This window comes from Nilaparvata lugens, chromosome 3, assembly GCF_014356525.2.
Source record: "Nilaparvata lugens isolate BPH chromosome 3, ASM1435652v1, whole genome shotgun sequence".
Taxonomy (NCBI): Eukaryota; Metazoa; Arthropoda; class Insecta; order Hemiptera; family Delphacidae; genus Nilaparvata; species Nilaparvata lugens.
This window is the reverse complement of record NC_052506.1, coordinates 51,543,102-51,562,679: the sequence shown is the minus strand read 5'-3', so window position 1 is coordinate 51,562,679 and position 19,578 is coordinate 51,543,102. Positions and strand designations below refer to the sequence as shown.

The 19,578-nt window shown below is 34.7% G+C and overlaps 1 protein-coding gene across 5 annotated transcripts in view; it reads left to right on the top strand.

The window, feature by feature from the left end:
- The window catches only part of LOC111059294, a 55,400-nt gene that overhangs the window by 27,025 nt on the left and 8,797 nt on the right, over positions 1–19,578 (top strand). Inside the window, exon 1 of one of the 5 annotated variants that reach the window (XM_022346924.2) lies at positions 7,078–7,483. The exons of 1 other annotated variant lie outside the window; for it this stretch is intronic. Coding sequence is in view for 1 of the 4 variants with exons in the window: in XM_039423978.1 (XP_039279912.1) it covers positions 7,992–8,004 (13 nt within the window). In the remaining 3 variants the exon portion in view is untranslated. Of the gene's footprint in view, positions 1–7,077; positions 8,005–18,412; positions 18,675–19,578 lie in introns of those variants that run through there. 3 more of the 5 variants (XM_022346925.2, XM_039423978.1, XM_039423979.1) reach the window with 3 other exon arrangements.

Genomic DNA, 19,578 nt, shown 5'->3' with positions numbered 1-19,578 from the left:
AATTATGTGGGAGGTTGAGCTTATACTTTTTTATTCTTTCAAATGACAATAAGATGATATTATTATAAATGTTTTAATTATTGAATAATGAACACAAATAATGAAAAGTTTTTTGATCAGGTGTTTTTTGATCACCTTTCTTAGTTCCATGTTAGCGGCTGGAAAGGGTACTCTTCCCGGCCTAGGCCGGAAAGAAACCTGTTCTGATGTCAGACGAGAGTCGTCTGCAAACAATATCTTTCAGATCTACGTAGGGACTGGAAACAGCTGCTTTCTGTGCAGTGTGGCGAAAAAATAATAGCCTGCTGTATGATCATTGAATGCTGAATTATTGTTTTTATGATTCAATAAATTAATAGCGTTTTATGTAATGTTGTGGTATGATTGGAAATCTTGCTTGGATCAGGACCTCCTAAATATGAGGTCCTGCTTGGATTTGGATATTTGAAATTCTGAAGTATTCTTGAAATTTACTTTGAATATATTTCGAATTCAATATAAAAATGGGAGACGAATAAAAACTTTTCATTAAATTGAACTATTCTGGAACTTTATTTTGAATAGATTATGAATTACTTTGAAAAAAATCAAATATGCTGTTATATTCTGTATGTTATATGCTGTATAAATTATATCAATTTGACTGTCCTATGTTATTTGATTCTTTATACGATTCACCACATGACCTTGACGGTGAGTCAAGTGCACAGGTCTGTCTATTTTTTGTCACTTTGTAAGTTTGTATTGACAAATTTGGTAGCCGGATGCTGAAACGGACACAAACCAAACTGAGCACAGGCACACAATACCATAATAGAGACAATTAGTCCAGATGTCACCACGGCCCTGAAACTTGTGCTCGTTGTTGCATTTAAGCTCTTCTCTGCACGGATTAAGCTTGCAGGCTTTGAGAGGAGAGAGGACTTCAAAAGTACCAATACAAGTCCCTTGCAGGACGCTGAGAAAGGAACATAGCTCAAAACAAAGGACACTAGCCAATAGAAACGTCTCCTTTTCAATGACAGAACTTCTTGCCACACTCACTTGTTCATTCGCTCTCTTTCTCTCCCAAGAAGCAATTTACTTGAGTCGCATTATTATTGAGTTCTCACGCAAGCTTCACTCTCACGTCGTCATGTTTTCCTGTAAATTTACTGTTAATATTCTTCTATTATCGCATGCTGTTAGTTAATAGGAGTGCGCGCGACCCTTGGTTCCCTGGTCGGTCAGGCCAGTCACCAGTTTCCACGTTTACTTTTCAAGTCCTTGACGTCTCATACACTATTGTCGTCAATCGTAGCTCGTCGTCTCTAAAGGCATGTGAAACCTTCACAGACATTGCAAAATATAGTCTCCAATCATTTCCTTGGCAATCCATCATTCTCGAACACACAGCTAGATGCATTATTGTGGAATTTTACAAAAGAGAAAGAACAATGTGATAGTACTTGATTGTCGGAACTAATAAGATTTGAAGAAAATTTGAAATTTAAAAAGCCTACATTTGAATATTCATTTGACAAGAGTAAACTTCATCTAATTCCGTATTTTTATGGAAAACATCAAATTTATTTTTGAATAAAATACTAACTACATATTTATCGAAATGACGAGATAGCTTTATCGAAAACATTACTATGTCTGTGAAGATTTCACAATTTCACATGCTACAGAGACGAGACCATCGATACTTATTGAGGTGATTTTATATAATGAAGACTTGTTATCACAGCCAAAAGAAATAGTAGAATAACGAAATACTAGTTTCGGTTGTTAACAGGTTGTCAATCTCGGGTTCAATAACACTAAGAAAAAGTGTAGTAGAATGTACATATTCTATATAATTATAAATTAATGAGCATGCGACACGATTGGTATATGAATTAATGACCAATAAGAGTAAACGTCTGCCATCGGTATAACTCATTACATGCCTTTCCTGTTAACTTATCATAATGTAGCTTCCTCCTCAGGCATATATAATTTTTATCATTCAGTTGTACTTGACAGGTATTGTTTAGAATAATGATCTACAATATAATAGTAACTGGAAAATATTATAACGATTTGAATACGAAATCAGGTTCCACCTGTCAGCTAATAATCATTTATAATCATCTAATAATCTTTTGCAAATGTTTCACTTGCCGAATACAAAATAATGTTCAACGAATGAAATAAATCTCTTTTCCTTCCTGAACTTGTCCTTCTGGTTATTGCTCCTGACATTAAGCAAGGCAGCTCATGCGTAACTTCAATCTATTAAAACAAATGAATCGTTACTTTTCCAACACGCTATCTCCAATTTGTGAAACTAATGCTGCTTTGTAGAGACTTATTTCAATTAAGATTCTATTATGAGTGAATAATTATTTTTATTTGGAATTATTCTATTTATAGTTGTAGACAATAGTAACAACAATATTGTATCAACTATTTGTAACAACTATTTGTATCAACAATAGTAACGTCAACCATATTATTATAGGAAAATACAGTTGACAAAGCGGAAGTGTAGATGTGCAGAGAAAGTGGAGAGATAACAAATTGAAAATAAAATGTGTGTATTCAATCTTCGAGGATCCCTTGTTTCCATCCTTTGCATAACAGTTTGAAGTTTCTAGAAAAGGTGAACATTTCAGTATGTTGCGGTTTCAGCGTACAAAAGCACCCACCCCACCTAGTTCGCGCAGTCGTCGTAAACACGGATCTGTGCTAAACTCAGTATTACTGTAGTGATATTCACTTTAAGCTGTTAACATTGGTTGACCGGAAACATTGATGCTATTCATAAGGAATGCTGACGGTTTTGAGTGAGTTTCACTGCAGCCTACCATTGAATGCTTTTTCCTTCCTATTTCAAGAGCCACGACAGCTCTGCTATTATCTTGTTACGGTAGATTCTCATTACAATCATTGAAACACCTTTTCCTCTCCTGAGTGGGTAGTTTTTTTCTAAAATGAATTGAATCCTCTTCCGTTGAACCGCAAAGTCTTTAAAGAAGCCTAAGCCTCCAACTAATCAGTCTTCCTCTTTTTCATTCACTTCCTTGTTTACAATATAAAAAACTGTAGATTGTGGAGTCATAGTATTGAGTTTGAAATATGTAAGAGTAAAGAAACTATTTAACCTCAATAATCATAATATTTACGAATTTTAAAAATGCAATTGTGTTCTTCGAAACATTTATTACAACAGTATTTTCATAGCTCAATCAAAACATTGGAACAATATAAAATCAACCCTTGAACGATTTTGAAAGCTTTAAGCCAGATTCATGGAAAACGAACATTATCATCGGCCAGTTTCTAAAAAGTATGAGAAGTGGTCAAAGAATATTCTTAAAATTTGGCATGACTTATAACTTATAATCAATTTAATGCTTTTTGAATGTGTGTAAAATTTCAAATTACAGATTCTCTGAAGTGAATGTTCAAGAGTAGGATTGCTTAATCAAAACTAAAACTTGCTCCAGCTAGGATTATGTTTGTGAGTGGTTATTTGTATACTCAGTGAAGACATTCTTGATCAAATTAAAAAATTCCAGCATAATTAGCCTATTACCAAACATCTGCAATCGTACATTGTCAACATAGATAGTGTAAATTGTACTTACACTATTGAATATGATTATATACGAATATGATTTATGCTCATGCAATACTCTTCTTTAAAATACTACTCTTTTCCCTGACCTGTGTAAGTGCATAACGATGTAATTGTAGCATAAATTATGTCCTTAGTGCGTTCATTACCCTATCAAAAGAGTCAAGACAGATGAAATTGATAGGCCAACACTATTTGCGTTCAAGTAATAAGGAATTGCAAAACCCACAACCAAGAATCAATTTTGATGTCCAATACGAAGAGGAGATTGGGTATGTGATAGGAAAGATAAGATATTATGGTGAAATAGAGATATATCGTATTACAGTAATATATCATTACTAAAGAAGCTAAAATCGATAATAAATTTTTAATAAACACCCAACTCCATGAAAGAGAAGGAGAAAGGCAACATTTCTGTTAACTCTGTTGTCAGAAGAGAATGATTGGGTCACAGACAGGCATACAATAAGGTTGTACCATAAGCCTGCTTACAACAGCACATTTGGTATTGAATCTACAAGGAAAAGATATTTTCATGGGCTGAGCTAACTCTGCATTTATCAAGAGAGCAGGAAACTTTTTTCTCTCACGATTTTGAATTGAATGAGTTAGATAGGCAAGCGACAACAATTATTACAAGTGTGCTAGAATGCATTTATCCTACTGATAGGTTTAGAGATTGAGGAAATTCCTCAAAGGTTGATAAAGAGCTTTATCTTATCAAGCGAGAGTCTTTAAAACATCGTAATGTATGAGTGTCACATACTTCTTATGAGAATCACTGTTATTTCACTGTGGGTATAGAAGGTGAGTTATCAATATGGAGAGATACTCGTACATGATAAACATGCTGACATGGTTACTCAACTTTAAAGTTGACCTCTCCACAGTCTCCACATCTTTTTTCCATCAATTTCGAATATTTTCCCAGCAATCATTTTCTTCTAAAGTAATCATATATTTATATGATCAATAGAAATATTTTAGAAAACTGTTGCAAGTTACAAAATATGGTAGCATTACCTAGATTAGGTAACGCAAATCCAGGATTTTCAGACTACCCCTCTCCATCAATATATGTAACGGAAAAATCAATATATAGGATTGTTTCTATATTATAGGGCGGTACACTGATGAAGATCTCCTCACACTCTACATTTTTCATTTGAACAATTTTACAATAACAATAATTCAAGAGAAACGGAATTTTTACAATAGAGTAACGCTGAGGAAAAGTGACTTCTCCTAGAGGGTCAAGTAATTTATGGATGTTCCCTAAAGGTTTAACCTTTGCGTTTCTGACTGCTGCAAATTCTTATGAGCGTTCCGGTTTCCATTTCGTATATTAATTATTTGCCTGTCACAGGTGAGTATCATTATCAATAATAGTGACTTTCCAAGTTCATTTTTCTAGTGAAGTATCTCCGTGGCTTTGAATAAATTAATGTGTGATATGCAAGTTAAAAGTCTCCCTCGTAAATTTTCTCTGAAGATAGATTTTGTAGGTGAGTCGGATGAATGAGAGCTGGAACTGAGATGGATAAGCCTACCTACAAGCTACATAGGTTCCCAGTCAAGATTTATGATAACGGTCAATTAATTGAATAAAGTAGCAATAAATTATCAATACTATGATGTTACATCGCATAGATAGACTGCCTGTGCAAAAAGTTGTTACCTGATCAATGACTGGTTCCACTTGTTATAAAAGAACATAAATAATAATGTAGATCTTGATTTTGAATTTGGCTACGGGTGTTCAGAAATCAGCATTGACTGTAAACAATCTTGTGAAACGGATCTATTCACAGTTCTGAGAAATTCGAAATAAAAATTCAAAATTTTTCCACATGAGTTCGATATGATTGACGTATTGTGATGTCATGGACTTGAATTTATCAGAACCAAAAATATTAAATCCATTAAAAGTTATCCTCAAATTAAGCACAATGATTGAAGTTTCACTTAGAACAAGGAGGTACCCATTTCGTTTGTTACACCATTGTCAGTCATTATCTAGCATAAAAAACGAATCTAATATAATCCTAGTATCTATACTTTCTGTTTCTAGTGAACTTGAACTCAATACTTTCGAAAGTATCAATACTCTTTGTATATTTATAGTAAACTTGTACTCAAGTACTTTACAAAGCACATAATGCAATACAACGAGATATAATTGAAGTTTGAATAGTAATGAGCAAGTAAAATAGCCAGTATTATTAATAGATGGCCTACCAATGAACTATAATGACAAAATTCTAAAATGATGAAATTATTCTGTTTAATGCTAGCTTATTGCTATTTAAAAGCTAAAACCTCAATATCACCTTCACTAACTTAATAAACAAAAAAATGTTCATAGAAAATATTAGAATATTATAAAAAGAATTAAGACTATAAAAAGATTGTCAGAAGTATATATTGTCAAAAAAAGCATTTATCTCACTCAAAATTTCCATCGTCACATGAGATATGCCTTAAAAAATATTAGCCTACCTAGTTCACTTTATTGAAGTTAATATATGTGCTGTGTACAGTGAAGTATCATTGAAAAGCAGTCGGGAAGAACATATTTAAACGTATATTGGGACATATTTTCTTCTATGAATTTTCAGGTGAATTACAACACATTCTGTTGGTAGTCGATGAAGGGGAACTGAATTACCTTTTGGGAGACAGTAAAAGAGATATATGATAAAACACCATTGGAAGAAAATCGTTCTATTAATATTTTCAGATCCTCTTCGAACTTGAAATTCCAACGGAATAAGATTAAGTTGACTAGTAAACCCTTCAACACGTATTCGTTATATCTAAGGTATAATATATTCATTAGATAACATGTATTCGTTATATCTTAGGTATACGTATTAGGTACATCAACTTTACTCGCTATCCAAGGGCTGCACATTCCCAGAAAGTGTGAACTATGTGAAATCATATTATTAGAATGAGTGAAAATGAAGCAAACAAGACCATTAAGAAGTGGACTTGTTATATCACTATTTTTCAGAATAACCTACTGTAGAAGCCTACGATTTGTTTTTTCAATGAATGAATGAAATCGAAGTTGCTTTCCATGACGAAACACTATATAATAACTTTGTTGAAGTTCTGACACTGTGTACTTGTAAATATTTGAAAAAAAACACTTACTTTAAATGCATTTCACTCCTGAAGAGGAGCTTCAACAGCCTCTGGCTGATGGCTGATGAAGCTCCTCTTCAGGAGTGAAATGCATTCCTCAATACTCCAACAAAAGTAAGTGTTTTTTTCAAATATTTACAAGTAACACAGTGTCAGAACTTCAACAAAGTTATGAATGAAATCATCACATTAGAATGAGTAGTCAAGATTTTACTTTTATCAGACAGTTATTGACTTTCATTTTCTTTACTGTATTACACTTTGCATTACCAACAAGCTCCAAGCAGATAAGTATAGGCTTGGAGTAGGTGGGAACCGGGTCCATTCATAAGATGCCGATTTGGCCCACATTCATCGTTTACTCATTCATTCATCCGATGCCATAAACATAGATAACCATGAGTGGAAACGATATCCAACAACTTGGGCCTTGAGCAGGCACCTTGGTGTCAGGGAGGGAAGGGTATTTTCAAAATTTATTATCAGCTTAGTTGATGACTCTGGGTCGGGATGGATCCTTCGATGTGATCCTCTGTCTCTGTCGCACTCGACCGGGAAGTGGTGAAAACGAAAGGTGGTGGTGTAGCGGGGGAAGAAGACGCAGAGAGGGGTGGGTACTTGGAGAATGTGGGTTAGTTCGGATGTAGGCCGCTATAAACGGACGCAACACAAGCCGGACGCTCAGTACCTCTTCTAGCACGGTCCCGTTCACGACACTAGCCGGTATGTATCAGTCATGCATAAACATAAACAAACATTACACTAAGCACGCAGCGTTCTCGACAATAGTGAAACATTGGGAGGCGAATCACTTCGATAAATCGACAAATTATAGCAAATCGACGTACAAAGGTCGCCCGCCGGTGTCGCAGGTGTCAACGACGGTCGCGGTCGCCGGCGGTCGTTCTACTTGGGTCGCAGCCGACAGTCGCGACCCGCGTCCGGTCGCACAGTAGAGCGACCTCCCGCCCGCTACAAGTTGCTGCCGCCTGCTCGATCCCGGTTTGGCAATCAGCAATTTATCAAGCGCGTCAAAAAGTTCAGTGTGTAGGGCGAATGGACTGTTTTACAGTGATCGAATCTGTGAAGCGACTGAGTAGATTGGTGAGATTAGAGATCGCGTTCAATCTGTGACTTGTGGATCAGAAAGTTGTATTATTTAATCTTAGCTAATGTGTCAAAACTAGGGGAAGCTGTATAGTGGAATTTTTCTCAGAAAGTGGACTGATCAATGTTTTTAAAAGGTTACTGTTTAATAAAAAAATATCAAAAAATTGTTACATATTATTTTCTCATTATTTACTATTTTGATTATTGCAATTATTATCAAAAGTGGAGGAATAATGTATATATCAATCTTTAGTATCAATTTTTCTCCATATCTATGTCTGATTCTAATCCTCCAAAGTAATTTTCGACAAGCTATAATTATTTCATTGAACGTTTAGAAATAATATACGGTATAACCTCACCTTTAAATCTGAGGAGCCGCTCTAGATACTGTGATAAATAAATAAATTAATTTATTTGTACCAGAACACATAATGACGAGTTGGGAGAGAAACCTAGACATAGACCTCTCCTGGATACTAGTAAAGTAATAATTTTGAACATAGTAGTCAAATTAAAGGTCCGAAGAGTTTCAAAACTTCAATAGCTTCAGAGCGAACTTCACATTCTTCCATGAATAAAAATATATAAATTTGATAGAGAATAAATTATTATTTAAAATACCTCTCAAGCTGAGAATGTTTTTATTTATTCTACAATATTATCTTTTACAAGGTTAGGCTAATCAGTATGCTCTTTCCATGTTTTTTCTGCAATACTCAAATCGAATGAGAGTATGATCAAATAATGAATGTGTTGATCAGTCCGTTTTCTGGGGGGGAAAAGAGTCCTTGAATTCCTTCACTATTATGAAGCATATAGGGCTTATACGATAAAAATCGAAACAATTGATCATCCATTTTAAGACCGCTAAAAAAGTCTATAGATATTACGAGAACCCCGATCTTTTGTATAGCTTGTTAATTAATTTTCGAAGTTTTCGTTCTAAAATATAATAACGTATATCGTAGAATTCCACGTGAATCATACAGGGAAGTCTTGTGGAGAAGGCATGCATTTTACTATTACAAAATACAATTAATAGTAGTGTTAAATTATATAAGTTAAGTATGTGAATTTATCCATACCAATTAGAATCCATAAACTACAAAAAAAAAATTAATTTCGAAAATTCGAATGATCTCATTATTGATACAATAAATCATTCATGATTTTAGACAATACTTAATTACACTTGAATCCTCCTTTCACGATAAATTAAATGAATGAGATATTTCTAATTTAAAACGAAACAGTAGTTCAAAGAAACATAGATAGGTAAAATATTTGGTTGCGATTTGCTTTCATGGAACTATTTTTTGATAGTATTGACAACTCTCTAGTATCCCATTAATATTTATAGAATTAAGAATATTCATTTTATCATATAATTACGTGTGTGTTTATATAATAATATAACGTATGAACACATGGTATAATGTTTCATGCATTTATGATACTGTATTAAAAACTGATTGACTTGCTTTATCTCTAAGTTGTATTCTATTTGCCAGTAATGAACACACAACCTTAGTCTGATTACTTGATTTGTTTATTATGATTAGAAGTTTGCATACTATTATGAGGGGAGAGATCCTCTCGGAAGTTCCACCTTAACGTTTACAGTTTACACAATGAGTAGAAAGTATTGTATCAATAACCAGTGAGAGTGACAAGCGTATTGTATTTTTTGCTGGAACCGGTTCCGTTTAGCTAGCAGGTACATCAGATAAAACATTTTGAAAATACTCTTAATCCTAAATTATTGGGGCTCTCTCAAGGTATAAGGATCAAATTAATAGATGTTGTCATAAACTTTTCTGGAATTTCTATTTTCCATAAATGGTAAATAAGTTTTTATAATAAGTTCACGATTTACAGCCGTCGTAAACAACTAGAGTTGAACGAACTGTCCAGCTACTTATGTGGCGTAATTCTGTCTATTGATAAATATTCAGTCACTTTCTATGCATGAATTTCGCCAAATCATGCATAAATCTGTTCATGTTCCAAGTCATGAGTCCATACTACCACGGCAAACTGATACTTGTTTAGAAAGTAGGAGTCACACTATAACCGAGCAGGGTGTATTTTCTTAGGTGACTATTCAAATAGATCAGTATAAGTTCGATCGTTATATATTAACGAATATATCCATACATCGTCTGGCTAGGCGCAAATGAAGCTTGCTTGTTCCCTCAAAAGGTTATTGGCATTAGTAGGTGCTCCAGGAATAGAAAGTGGATCGTAAATTAATTATTGTATAACAGGATAATGAATGGGTTTCAAAGGTACTGTCAATCATGATATTCATCACGAATTCAATGGCTTAGAATTGAGAGAAATGTTTATTATAGATCCAACGGGATCAAATAGACTGCTATTAATCATTCAACACAATTCCACCACGATGATGATTAATCAATTTATTGCAATCATGACAAATTGGCCCTGCGCTTTCAAATTCCCCTGTTGATAACATAATTAGTAGAGAGATCTATCGTATTTTATTATCAGCTCTTGTCTTAAGCTTGGTACGTGATCATGATTACGTTGAGAAACTTCTAGAAAGAGTTGGAGCAACTGGAGACAAGAAATAGTTATAACATGATGAAGATGCTAAGTTGTAAGCAATATAGAAGGCATAAGCCTTGTATTCTTTTCTTGCTGAGGGAATAAGGGCTAGATGGGCACTTGTTTTTTGCTGTAGGTGGGCACTGGTAGGGAGGTTCGTGAGAATATGAACAATTAGTTTGAGTAATCTTCCAGAAGTCAAAAATCTAAAATGAGTTTGGAGTTGGAAAGAAGAACATGAAATAGAAGATAATTGTTAGGATAGAAGATAATTTAGAGAAATGAGACAACTACGGAACAAAAGCTGAGAGCTTTGCTTATAATAACTGCCGAGAGCATAAACAAGAACACCCTCTTCTATTATCAACAATAATTACCTTTAACAAACTAATTTGTCCAATTTGAGCTTGAAGGTGTAATTTGAGCGACATCGACACAAAGAAAAATTACAAGAAACAAGAATGCGTGAAAGAAAATTGGTGAATTGGAAATGATTGGAGGAAAATTCATGAGACTTGAGGGAGGTTAGGATATCTGTAAGTAGTTTTTTAATTACATATATATTCTAATAAATTGATTAGAAAAACAATGAATTGGATTCGATTTAGAAAGTACGAGCTACAATTTTCAGAGCAAACGAAGAACACGAACGAGTTCAGAATAGCTCGATTTCTCGATATCTCAAGATATATCTCAATTATTAGAAATGAATTTGATTGAATGACATTGATGATTCAGCCAAAAGGAGTGGATCTATACAATATATTGCAATTCGATGAGATCATATACAACCGTTATTCGACCGACAACATGCAGTGCAGATTGGGTTCCCTCCCAGACGCTGCAGTCAATACGAGTCTGCACTCTGCAGTCTTTGCAGAGTCTGTACGAGTGCTGTGTACTGTCTGCAGAATGCTATGCGTGTGCAATACCCAGACCAGTTCTCGGGGTTGTGTGCTAGACGCAGTACAAAGTTATCATCAATGTCTTGCATGAAAACTCAGCTTGCTTTTATTGAACGAAGGAAGCCGTAATCGTCATCTACAAACGCCACCTACAAGAAACGTCGCGCAACAAATTTCATGCTATCAGTTAATTTTTCGCCATCAAACTGTAACATCATCGTTTCCTCTTTTAACTGGCATTTTAGCTGCTAGTCGCTCCAATCTTATTCATAAATAGAACTTGATTACATTTCCTATAAAAATAAGAATAATTTTCATTTTCAACCGATAATTTTTTTGTTTAAATTTCAGAGGATGATGTAACTTTGTCGAATATTCGTCATCGACAGAACGGCGGTGATTTTATAATAAATAATATAGAACGGTTTTGTAATAAACATAATAGAACTGGTTTATAATGTGAAACGAATTCACAATAAATTATTTTTTTCCATTCATTTAACAGGTATTCGAGGAATCAGAATTAGTTGTCTGTGTTGCTCCCAAAACGTTTCCATGAAGATGATTTCTTCTAGCCAAAATGACACCAGTCAGTAAATTGTGAGCTTGTAGTCGTTATAGTTATGTTATTGATTCCACAGTTATTTAGTTGGTTGAAGAAGTTAAATTATTTTTTTGAATTCCAATATAAATTACAATTTAGATTATGTATGTGGATACAGTAATCTCGATCGCCAGTAACTCAAGTACACAGGCATAGGTAAGATTATTGAAAAATCATTCCTAATAATTTATACTTATATTGATGAATCATACAGTAAACTTGATGTACGAGTACTTGAATACTGTTTTCTTTACATTTTTCAATATGAGTAGTCCTAAGAGTAAAACTAATTATGAATATTACACTTTTTTGCTTCACCAACTTAACATTGGAGTTCTCCAATGAATGAATCATATGTTCAGATTATTCAAACCATTATCTCCAACAATTTGATCCTGAGAACTTATGATTATTAGTCCTGTAGACTAATCATGCAGTCCTGTAGATCGAAAGCATCTTACAATGAAAGCACTTTACAATAGATAAAGCAGCAAGCCTCCCAGTACTATGAGATTACATCACACTCTTGGCAACCACATAATGCACATTAGTCTTCTTGAAAGAAGTAATCAGTATCACTAGGATGATAAAGAAGGCTGCTGCATTATGGCCAGCACGTCTTTCTTGGGCTTTCTGACAGTTTGACAAGTACTTTGGATAGGGACCTATGCCTGTATAATGGACTAGGAGGTTACAAGTGGGCTGGAGATACGATTTCACCTGCACTCACAGTGTACGAACCTCTTTTTCTCTTTTTTCTTGTAAAGCCGATATTGTCCGCGGCCGTCGACCGTTTTCAGGCTCACTGCTTTCTCTCTATGTGAGTATGTGCTCCTAGGCACTCACGCACGCACGTTGGTGCTCTCACTTGTCACATTCAAATGCGTCAAATCTGCATGTGTCACGTGTAGTGAGTGTGACACAAACGTCATTCCTTATTTTCTCGTCCCACAATTTTAGCCAAAGCTATATAGAACATGGAATTCTTCAAAAGCTTACAATCCAGTAATGCGTGAAGGATTCTGATATGAGACGTTATGGATGAGTTTCCAAGTTTCTAAAACATGAGACAGGTTGATCCTATGGGAAATGTAAAAAAGCTAATAATATTGAGAGTGTAACATCTTGATCTTGATGACAACTGATAACTCAAATTATATGTTGTATAGATCTTGAATTTAATGTTAATCAAAGATCTACTCCAGCAGATCTGAGCTCATTCATATACAGTAATATTATATTACAGTATTATACTGTTTGACTAATGTAGCCTGCTTCAGTTCCGAAACTCAAGAAAATTAATTGTGAACCATGCCATTTGTTGGATAGGTAGATTATATTAGTATAGAAGAAATTAAAAATTTTGAATGTGATGTCATGATGTTATAATACTTTTGAGTTACTAGATTTCAATTCCCAACTATTAACATTTCAATCTCAATTCCTATGATCTCCATTCAGTCTCCAGATCACAAGTTTTAAAACGTTGATCCTAAAGAAGTTTCGATAACAATAACTGTTTTCAACCAATTTTCTCCGATTTTTCAAGGAAGACAATATTATAGTACTTCCATACATTGAATCCTTATCATTTTTAACGTTGATCATCCATCTGAATGCAGTATAAAATTTCATGTCGACTATCTCTTTTACAGCATAAAGAAATTACAGTCATGACTAAAACGACCAACTGTCATACAAATACAAATATTAGTTATGGATGATTACACCGAGTACATTCAGCAATCATCAATATTAGTGATAGCAATCCCAAGCTTTCTCCAAACACCTATCAGTGTGACTTTCGCTTCGACTCCTTCGACGATATCAGTATTTAGAGAGGATAGAATCTCTTAAAGGATCTTTACCTTTCCCTCCAATAAACGAATAAGAAACAACTTTTATTTCGACTGAGAAGATACGACTGCAAATTAATTTGTACATCAGATTAGGTTCAATACTTAGTTTAATCATCACTGTACTTGAAATTAAAAGAGTTGAATGAAGCACGTCTGCATGATATATTTTCATATCTAGAAAGGTTACTCTCTTGAAGAGCTTTCCTCATCAAAAGCAGAAACGGAAATAACTTATGTTGGGAATGAGAAGATTCGAATGCTAATTGAATTTAGTTTAATTTCAATTCGTTATAGAATAATTCGATGTTTAGGAAATTACTTCTATTGAAACTGAAAGGTTAATGTTGAATAATTATTTGAGAATCGGTTAGGGAGTTCTATATTTGAACTGTGAACGGTTCCAAGTGACGAGGTTTAAATTATGATGAAACTCGTCTAGCCTACATCAATATTCGTCCTGAGAAAAAGTGTACTCTTCAATAGTCCAAATTTTCCTCCAATAAAGCAGAATAAGAGATGATAACTTATTAAAACTGATTCGACTATTTTACTGTTTTGATGTTTTTCAATTACTTTTATTGATTCAAGAATAGCTCGCATAATGATTTCATGATGACATGAGATTGGTCTGCACAGTCTGCATGATATTTTCCTGAAAGTGGTTGAACTCTTCAAGAATATCTAGATTTTCCTCCAATTGCAGAATAAGGGCCAGACCCTTATTCGGTAGGACAGGAAGCTCTGCGATTGGCTGATTGGGTTGGCGCTTGAAAATTCATAAAAAACACTAGAAAAACGCGTAATATAGACGACTGTTATTGTCAAAATAATTTTACTATCGTCAATAAGTTAAGATGTAGCACATCTTCATTAAAATATATTTCTGAGACTGCAACATTTCATGAGCTACAGACTACCGCAGTTGCTCGTGGGAAAAATGATGGTTATGGCAGACGACAGTCAACTATTAGGAAGATGAGAGAGTTTTGCAACCGACGCCGCCGTCGCTAGACACTCACGAGCGTCACGACGAGGACAAACCCCCCCCCCATCGAGAATCCTTTACTACCCTCTCCGCCATTATTGTTGGATTGAGGGTCGCGTCGCATGGCAGATGGCGGCCAGGGCGGCCAGCATTCATTGGTTGAGCGTTGAGCAAGCGTCGCACAGATAAACGACGGCGACGACACTTCAAGCTGCCAGCATTCCTTATGAATAGCACCAACTCATTCAACCAATGCTGACATTTTCAAGTGATCAAGCGTCGTCGCTTTCCCAAGCCTGCCGCTGCGCTTCTCACGTTTTCATTAGCCATGGCAGGCAGCCTTCATCAGCTGTCATTAGCGCGGGCGTCTTGCGTCATTCACCGAAGACCACTCTGTCGAAACCACAGTTCGTCGCTACTTCAGAAGCCTCCTCCTCCTCCTCACTCCCCCGCCAACCAGCATCGCTCTGTCCTTACCTCATCCTCACTAACACTATTCACAATAAATAATTATCAACATACAATAGCATCGACCAAGAGAAACCAATCTATCACTGGCAACCATCATTACCCACAGTAATTATTGTGCTTATCAGCATTACTCTATTCTCTTCTTAACTGTGTCTCTCGTTCGTTGCCGACATCGAACAAAAATACCAGTCTAGAGTGACTAGTAGACCTACATTACACACAAGAATAATAATTATTATCCTTATCAACATGATTTTATTCTCTCTTTCTATATCTCTCGCATTCTTTACTAACCAACACCGAATCAAAATACAAATCTATGACTAGAGTAATAACCATCGTTTGGCTACTCACTGTGATTATCCTTATCAACATGGCTTTATTCAATCCTTCAATTATAATCCGTCTCTTGGTCGTTACAATCAGCTTTACAAAGTATTCGGGTTAACAGCTCTCACGTTTTCATCCTGACTTGCTTCATCTCATATTTCAAGCCCGATAGAAAATTGCTGACATAATTATTATTGCCGCCGACTTAAATGTTGGACGAAGCATGCAATTTGGTATGTAGCCTACTCTCGTGGTTTGCTGCCCAATTTCAAATTAAAGGTTGCAGTCAGTGTGCAGCTTCCAGTAGCTTACGAGGAAAGGCGAGTTGTTTATTGCGTTGCTGGTTTGAACTTTACTTGCACCTGAATGAGTTTCAAATGTAATAGCACTCCAAATTACTTCATAACGTGAGAAATTCTACTGGAATGTTTTCAATTTCTTAACTAAATACATTAATTAAAGAGTTAATGTTATGGATCGAATATTAATACAAGAGTTGACTACGACTCTATAAAAATAAACAAAATAAGGATGCTAACTTTTTAGAACCAGATTGTGAAAGTAATAAAAATGCTGAATGATAAGGAAGGAAGATGAAGATCACGATACATATAATTATGATGGAATGAGTAAAATGAGAAATTACTGTTTTTCAACAACTTTTAATGAACGGTACACATACACACAAAAAAGTTTCTTATTGCAAACATCTTCATTAAACTGTACAATAAAACCAGGAATATAAGGCGATGAGAAAAGTTGGGATAAAATTTCATTACATACTATGAGTATATTGTAACACATATATTTTACTTTTTAAAATAATGAGGAACATTAAAACTGGTATTACTATGTATATTCTAGGAATGATGGATGTGAAGACTGAAGAGCACTGTGAACCAATAAAAATTCAGTTACATGATCATAAATCTGCAACTGTCATTCTTTTATTGGGTCCATATGTTTATGACGTTATGACCGTACTTAGGCCTAATGCTAGCAACACTGTAATTATACTGTACGACTAGATCTGTTTAATCTGAAGAGAGATAATGAAGGAAGAGAGGAAACTGTAACATCATTGTAGACGTCAATGCTAGAAAGACTGTCAATCTCAAGTTTGGAGAATGAAGAGACATTTTAGATATGGAAAGAAGATAAGATCTAGAGTCAACCATATTATTTTGTGTGATGCTAACATCACTGAACACATTTAAATATCAATTCATTCATTGAGGAAAAATTGTGAGAATTTCGAAAAGAAGTTAGAGGGAGAGAGAGAGCGAGGTACAAGAGTGAGTGAAGGTGAAACACGAAAAACTGGAGTAGAAAAATCATTCAATATTCAATAAAACGACGAGAATGAGCCCGCACCTTTAGCACGCACACGACAGCGACACCGGTTTGGCAAATCGAACGAGGTTTGCCGAAATGGTCGGGAGGGCGTGGATGGAGTTTGGCAGGCGACGAGCAACGACGAGCAGAGAGATGCGTAGAGTGGTCTGCGGGACGGCATTCCTCCAGTACATACAACCTGAACGGTACCCGTGACCCTATGGCCCACTTCCGCAGCGCGACTCACTTTTCGGAAGCCCGAGCCGGAACAAGTGGTGTGACCCACCTTCCTTTGTACACAAATCTCGTGGCGTTCACTGTCTTACAATCTATTGTCATGGATAAAGAATTCCACCAACCAACTTCTGCTCCAACTTCGAGCTCAAGTGGTAAAGCGCAGAGTACTTGGTTAATTGTGTATTTTTCAAATGGATGAGGGGAAAAGAAGAAGTAGGTAGATAAAACATATGGAAAATTACAGGTTCGATTTCAGATATCTCACGTTCGTTCCAGACCATAGGACATTTATAATAATTTACTCTCTGTGGATGAGGGTAAAAAGTAGATTATGCACAGTGTTTAATCACTAAAGCTACGTTTACACTATGTAGCTGGAGAGCTATATAAGATTTGAGCTATAAGATTTGAGCTACATATAGCTCTGCTACATAGTGTAAACCTAGCTTTAGAAAGAGTGCTTCAACAGATAAAATAAGAGGTACAAATACGTGCAGTACTTGTTCGAGCATACTATGTGCAGAACTTGGATAATTCTGTATTTTCAGAAGAATACGGCAATTAAGGTTAAAAAGACGAAGAAGATGCGAAGGGAGAAACAAAAGTGAGAATTTCACCAATGTGGTTCAATGTGCTTAGGAGAGAGCAAGAGGTATAAGCATGTCCGAAACTTGAATGTTTTAATATTTTAAAGGGTTGACTGTTTTAGATATAACTTACTTGTTGAAGAGAATGCAAGTAATGTAATTTGCTTGATAATCGTGGATTTGGACTTTCATTGCTCGGTGAATAGTTGATCTGCTTAATATGATGAGCTCTATTACATAGATCTGGCATTATTAGACGAATGCTGAAGGAATTAGAGAACGGCATAGACATTATTGTTGTTAGGAAATTTATGAAAATAGGCGATATAATGAGATGGAGTACAAACACTGAAAAATGAGTTTATCCACCCCAATCTAATTTGCTATTTGACCGAACTTCAAAATTCCTACTAAAAATCTGATTAATGTAAGATAGAATTGATAATTCAACACTGATATTAGAGATTTGTTCCATAATCATATAAAAGCATATGATATGTTGTATTTTCTATTTAAATGACAACATACCGTAGTTATATTTTTATTTCCAAAAAACATAGAATGTGGAGTTACAATAATGAGTTAATATAAAAAACTTCAAAACATGTAGTCATTATCAATAGTGATTGACATTAATTGTATCTATCTAGTGACGAATAATCGCAATAATAGGAAAATATTGGCAATAAATAGCATAGCATCAACGTCTGACGATACAGGCGGATTAAGCGTGAAAACAGCCTTCTCTAGAACAAACTTCCTCAATTTAGAAGATCTTACTCTCCAAATTTTGTGAAGGTGAGAGTACCTACAAGAAAGCGTGCTGTGCCGTTGAGAGGGATCGTGACCAATGGCATCTAGTAATGGGCTAAAATAATGCACAAAATCTCACCCTGTTCTTCAGTTTGGAAATCATCGTGAGTTTCATTAGACATCTCACTCCTCATAAATTGTAATGAATTATTTACGTTTACGCTTTCTCTGTAGGATCACTATCCGTATTTATCCTGTTATTCCTATCTGCAGTAGAAACGGGACTGCTTTATTTTATTGTAATTATTTATGACTTCTATAATGTCTGAAAAACTGTCAATTCAAGATTATCTTCCTTTCTTCTAAGTACATATTCATAAAAACAAAAAATCTCTTGTTCTTTCCTCGGTAATTTATAGTCATCATATAATTTATAATTATACTGTATAACTATACTACTTGATACTATATTTTTTTCTGAAATCTCGAAAAAAATTAAAAATTAAATACAGTAGTTTCAACTAGAATAAAACATTGATTTATTGAAACGAAAATTGCAAGTTTTTTCAAAAATAAAATTTTTTAAGATTGAATAATTCATGAATATAGGAACAACTTATTTAAATAAAAACATTTGACCGGACAAATTTTATTCAATTTACACTATAAATAATAATATTGCTCAATAATATTTTTTTATTCTTGATAGCTTCCGCTCTAATATTGCTCTATCCCAGACTCAATATAGGAGAAGAAATTGGAACATCTGTCTCTGAAAGTCTGAATTCGTACAATTCATGTTTGTTTGTTCTCTAATTCAACCCACTACCGTATGTTGCTAGTTAAGCTATGCAGTACGGTAGTTTAATACAAACGTTTTTCAAACCGGCTCCAATTTAGTCAATTTTTATTGAAACAACTCAAAATATCAATAAAAATTATAAATTCTAAAACACAATAATCACATTGATTAACGGAATAATAAGACTAGTGGGTGTAAGGTGTAAATGTGAAATCTTATCAACAATGGTTACCCAGCAAATAAAAAAGGTCAAATTAACTAAGTTA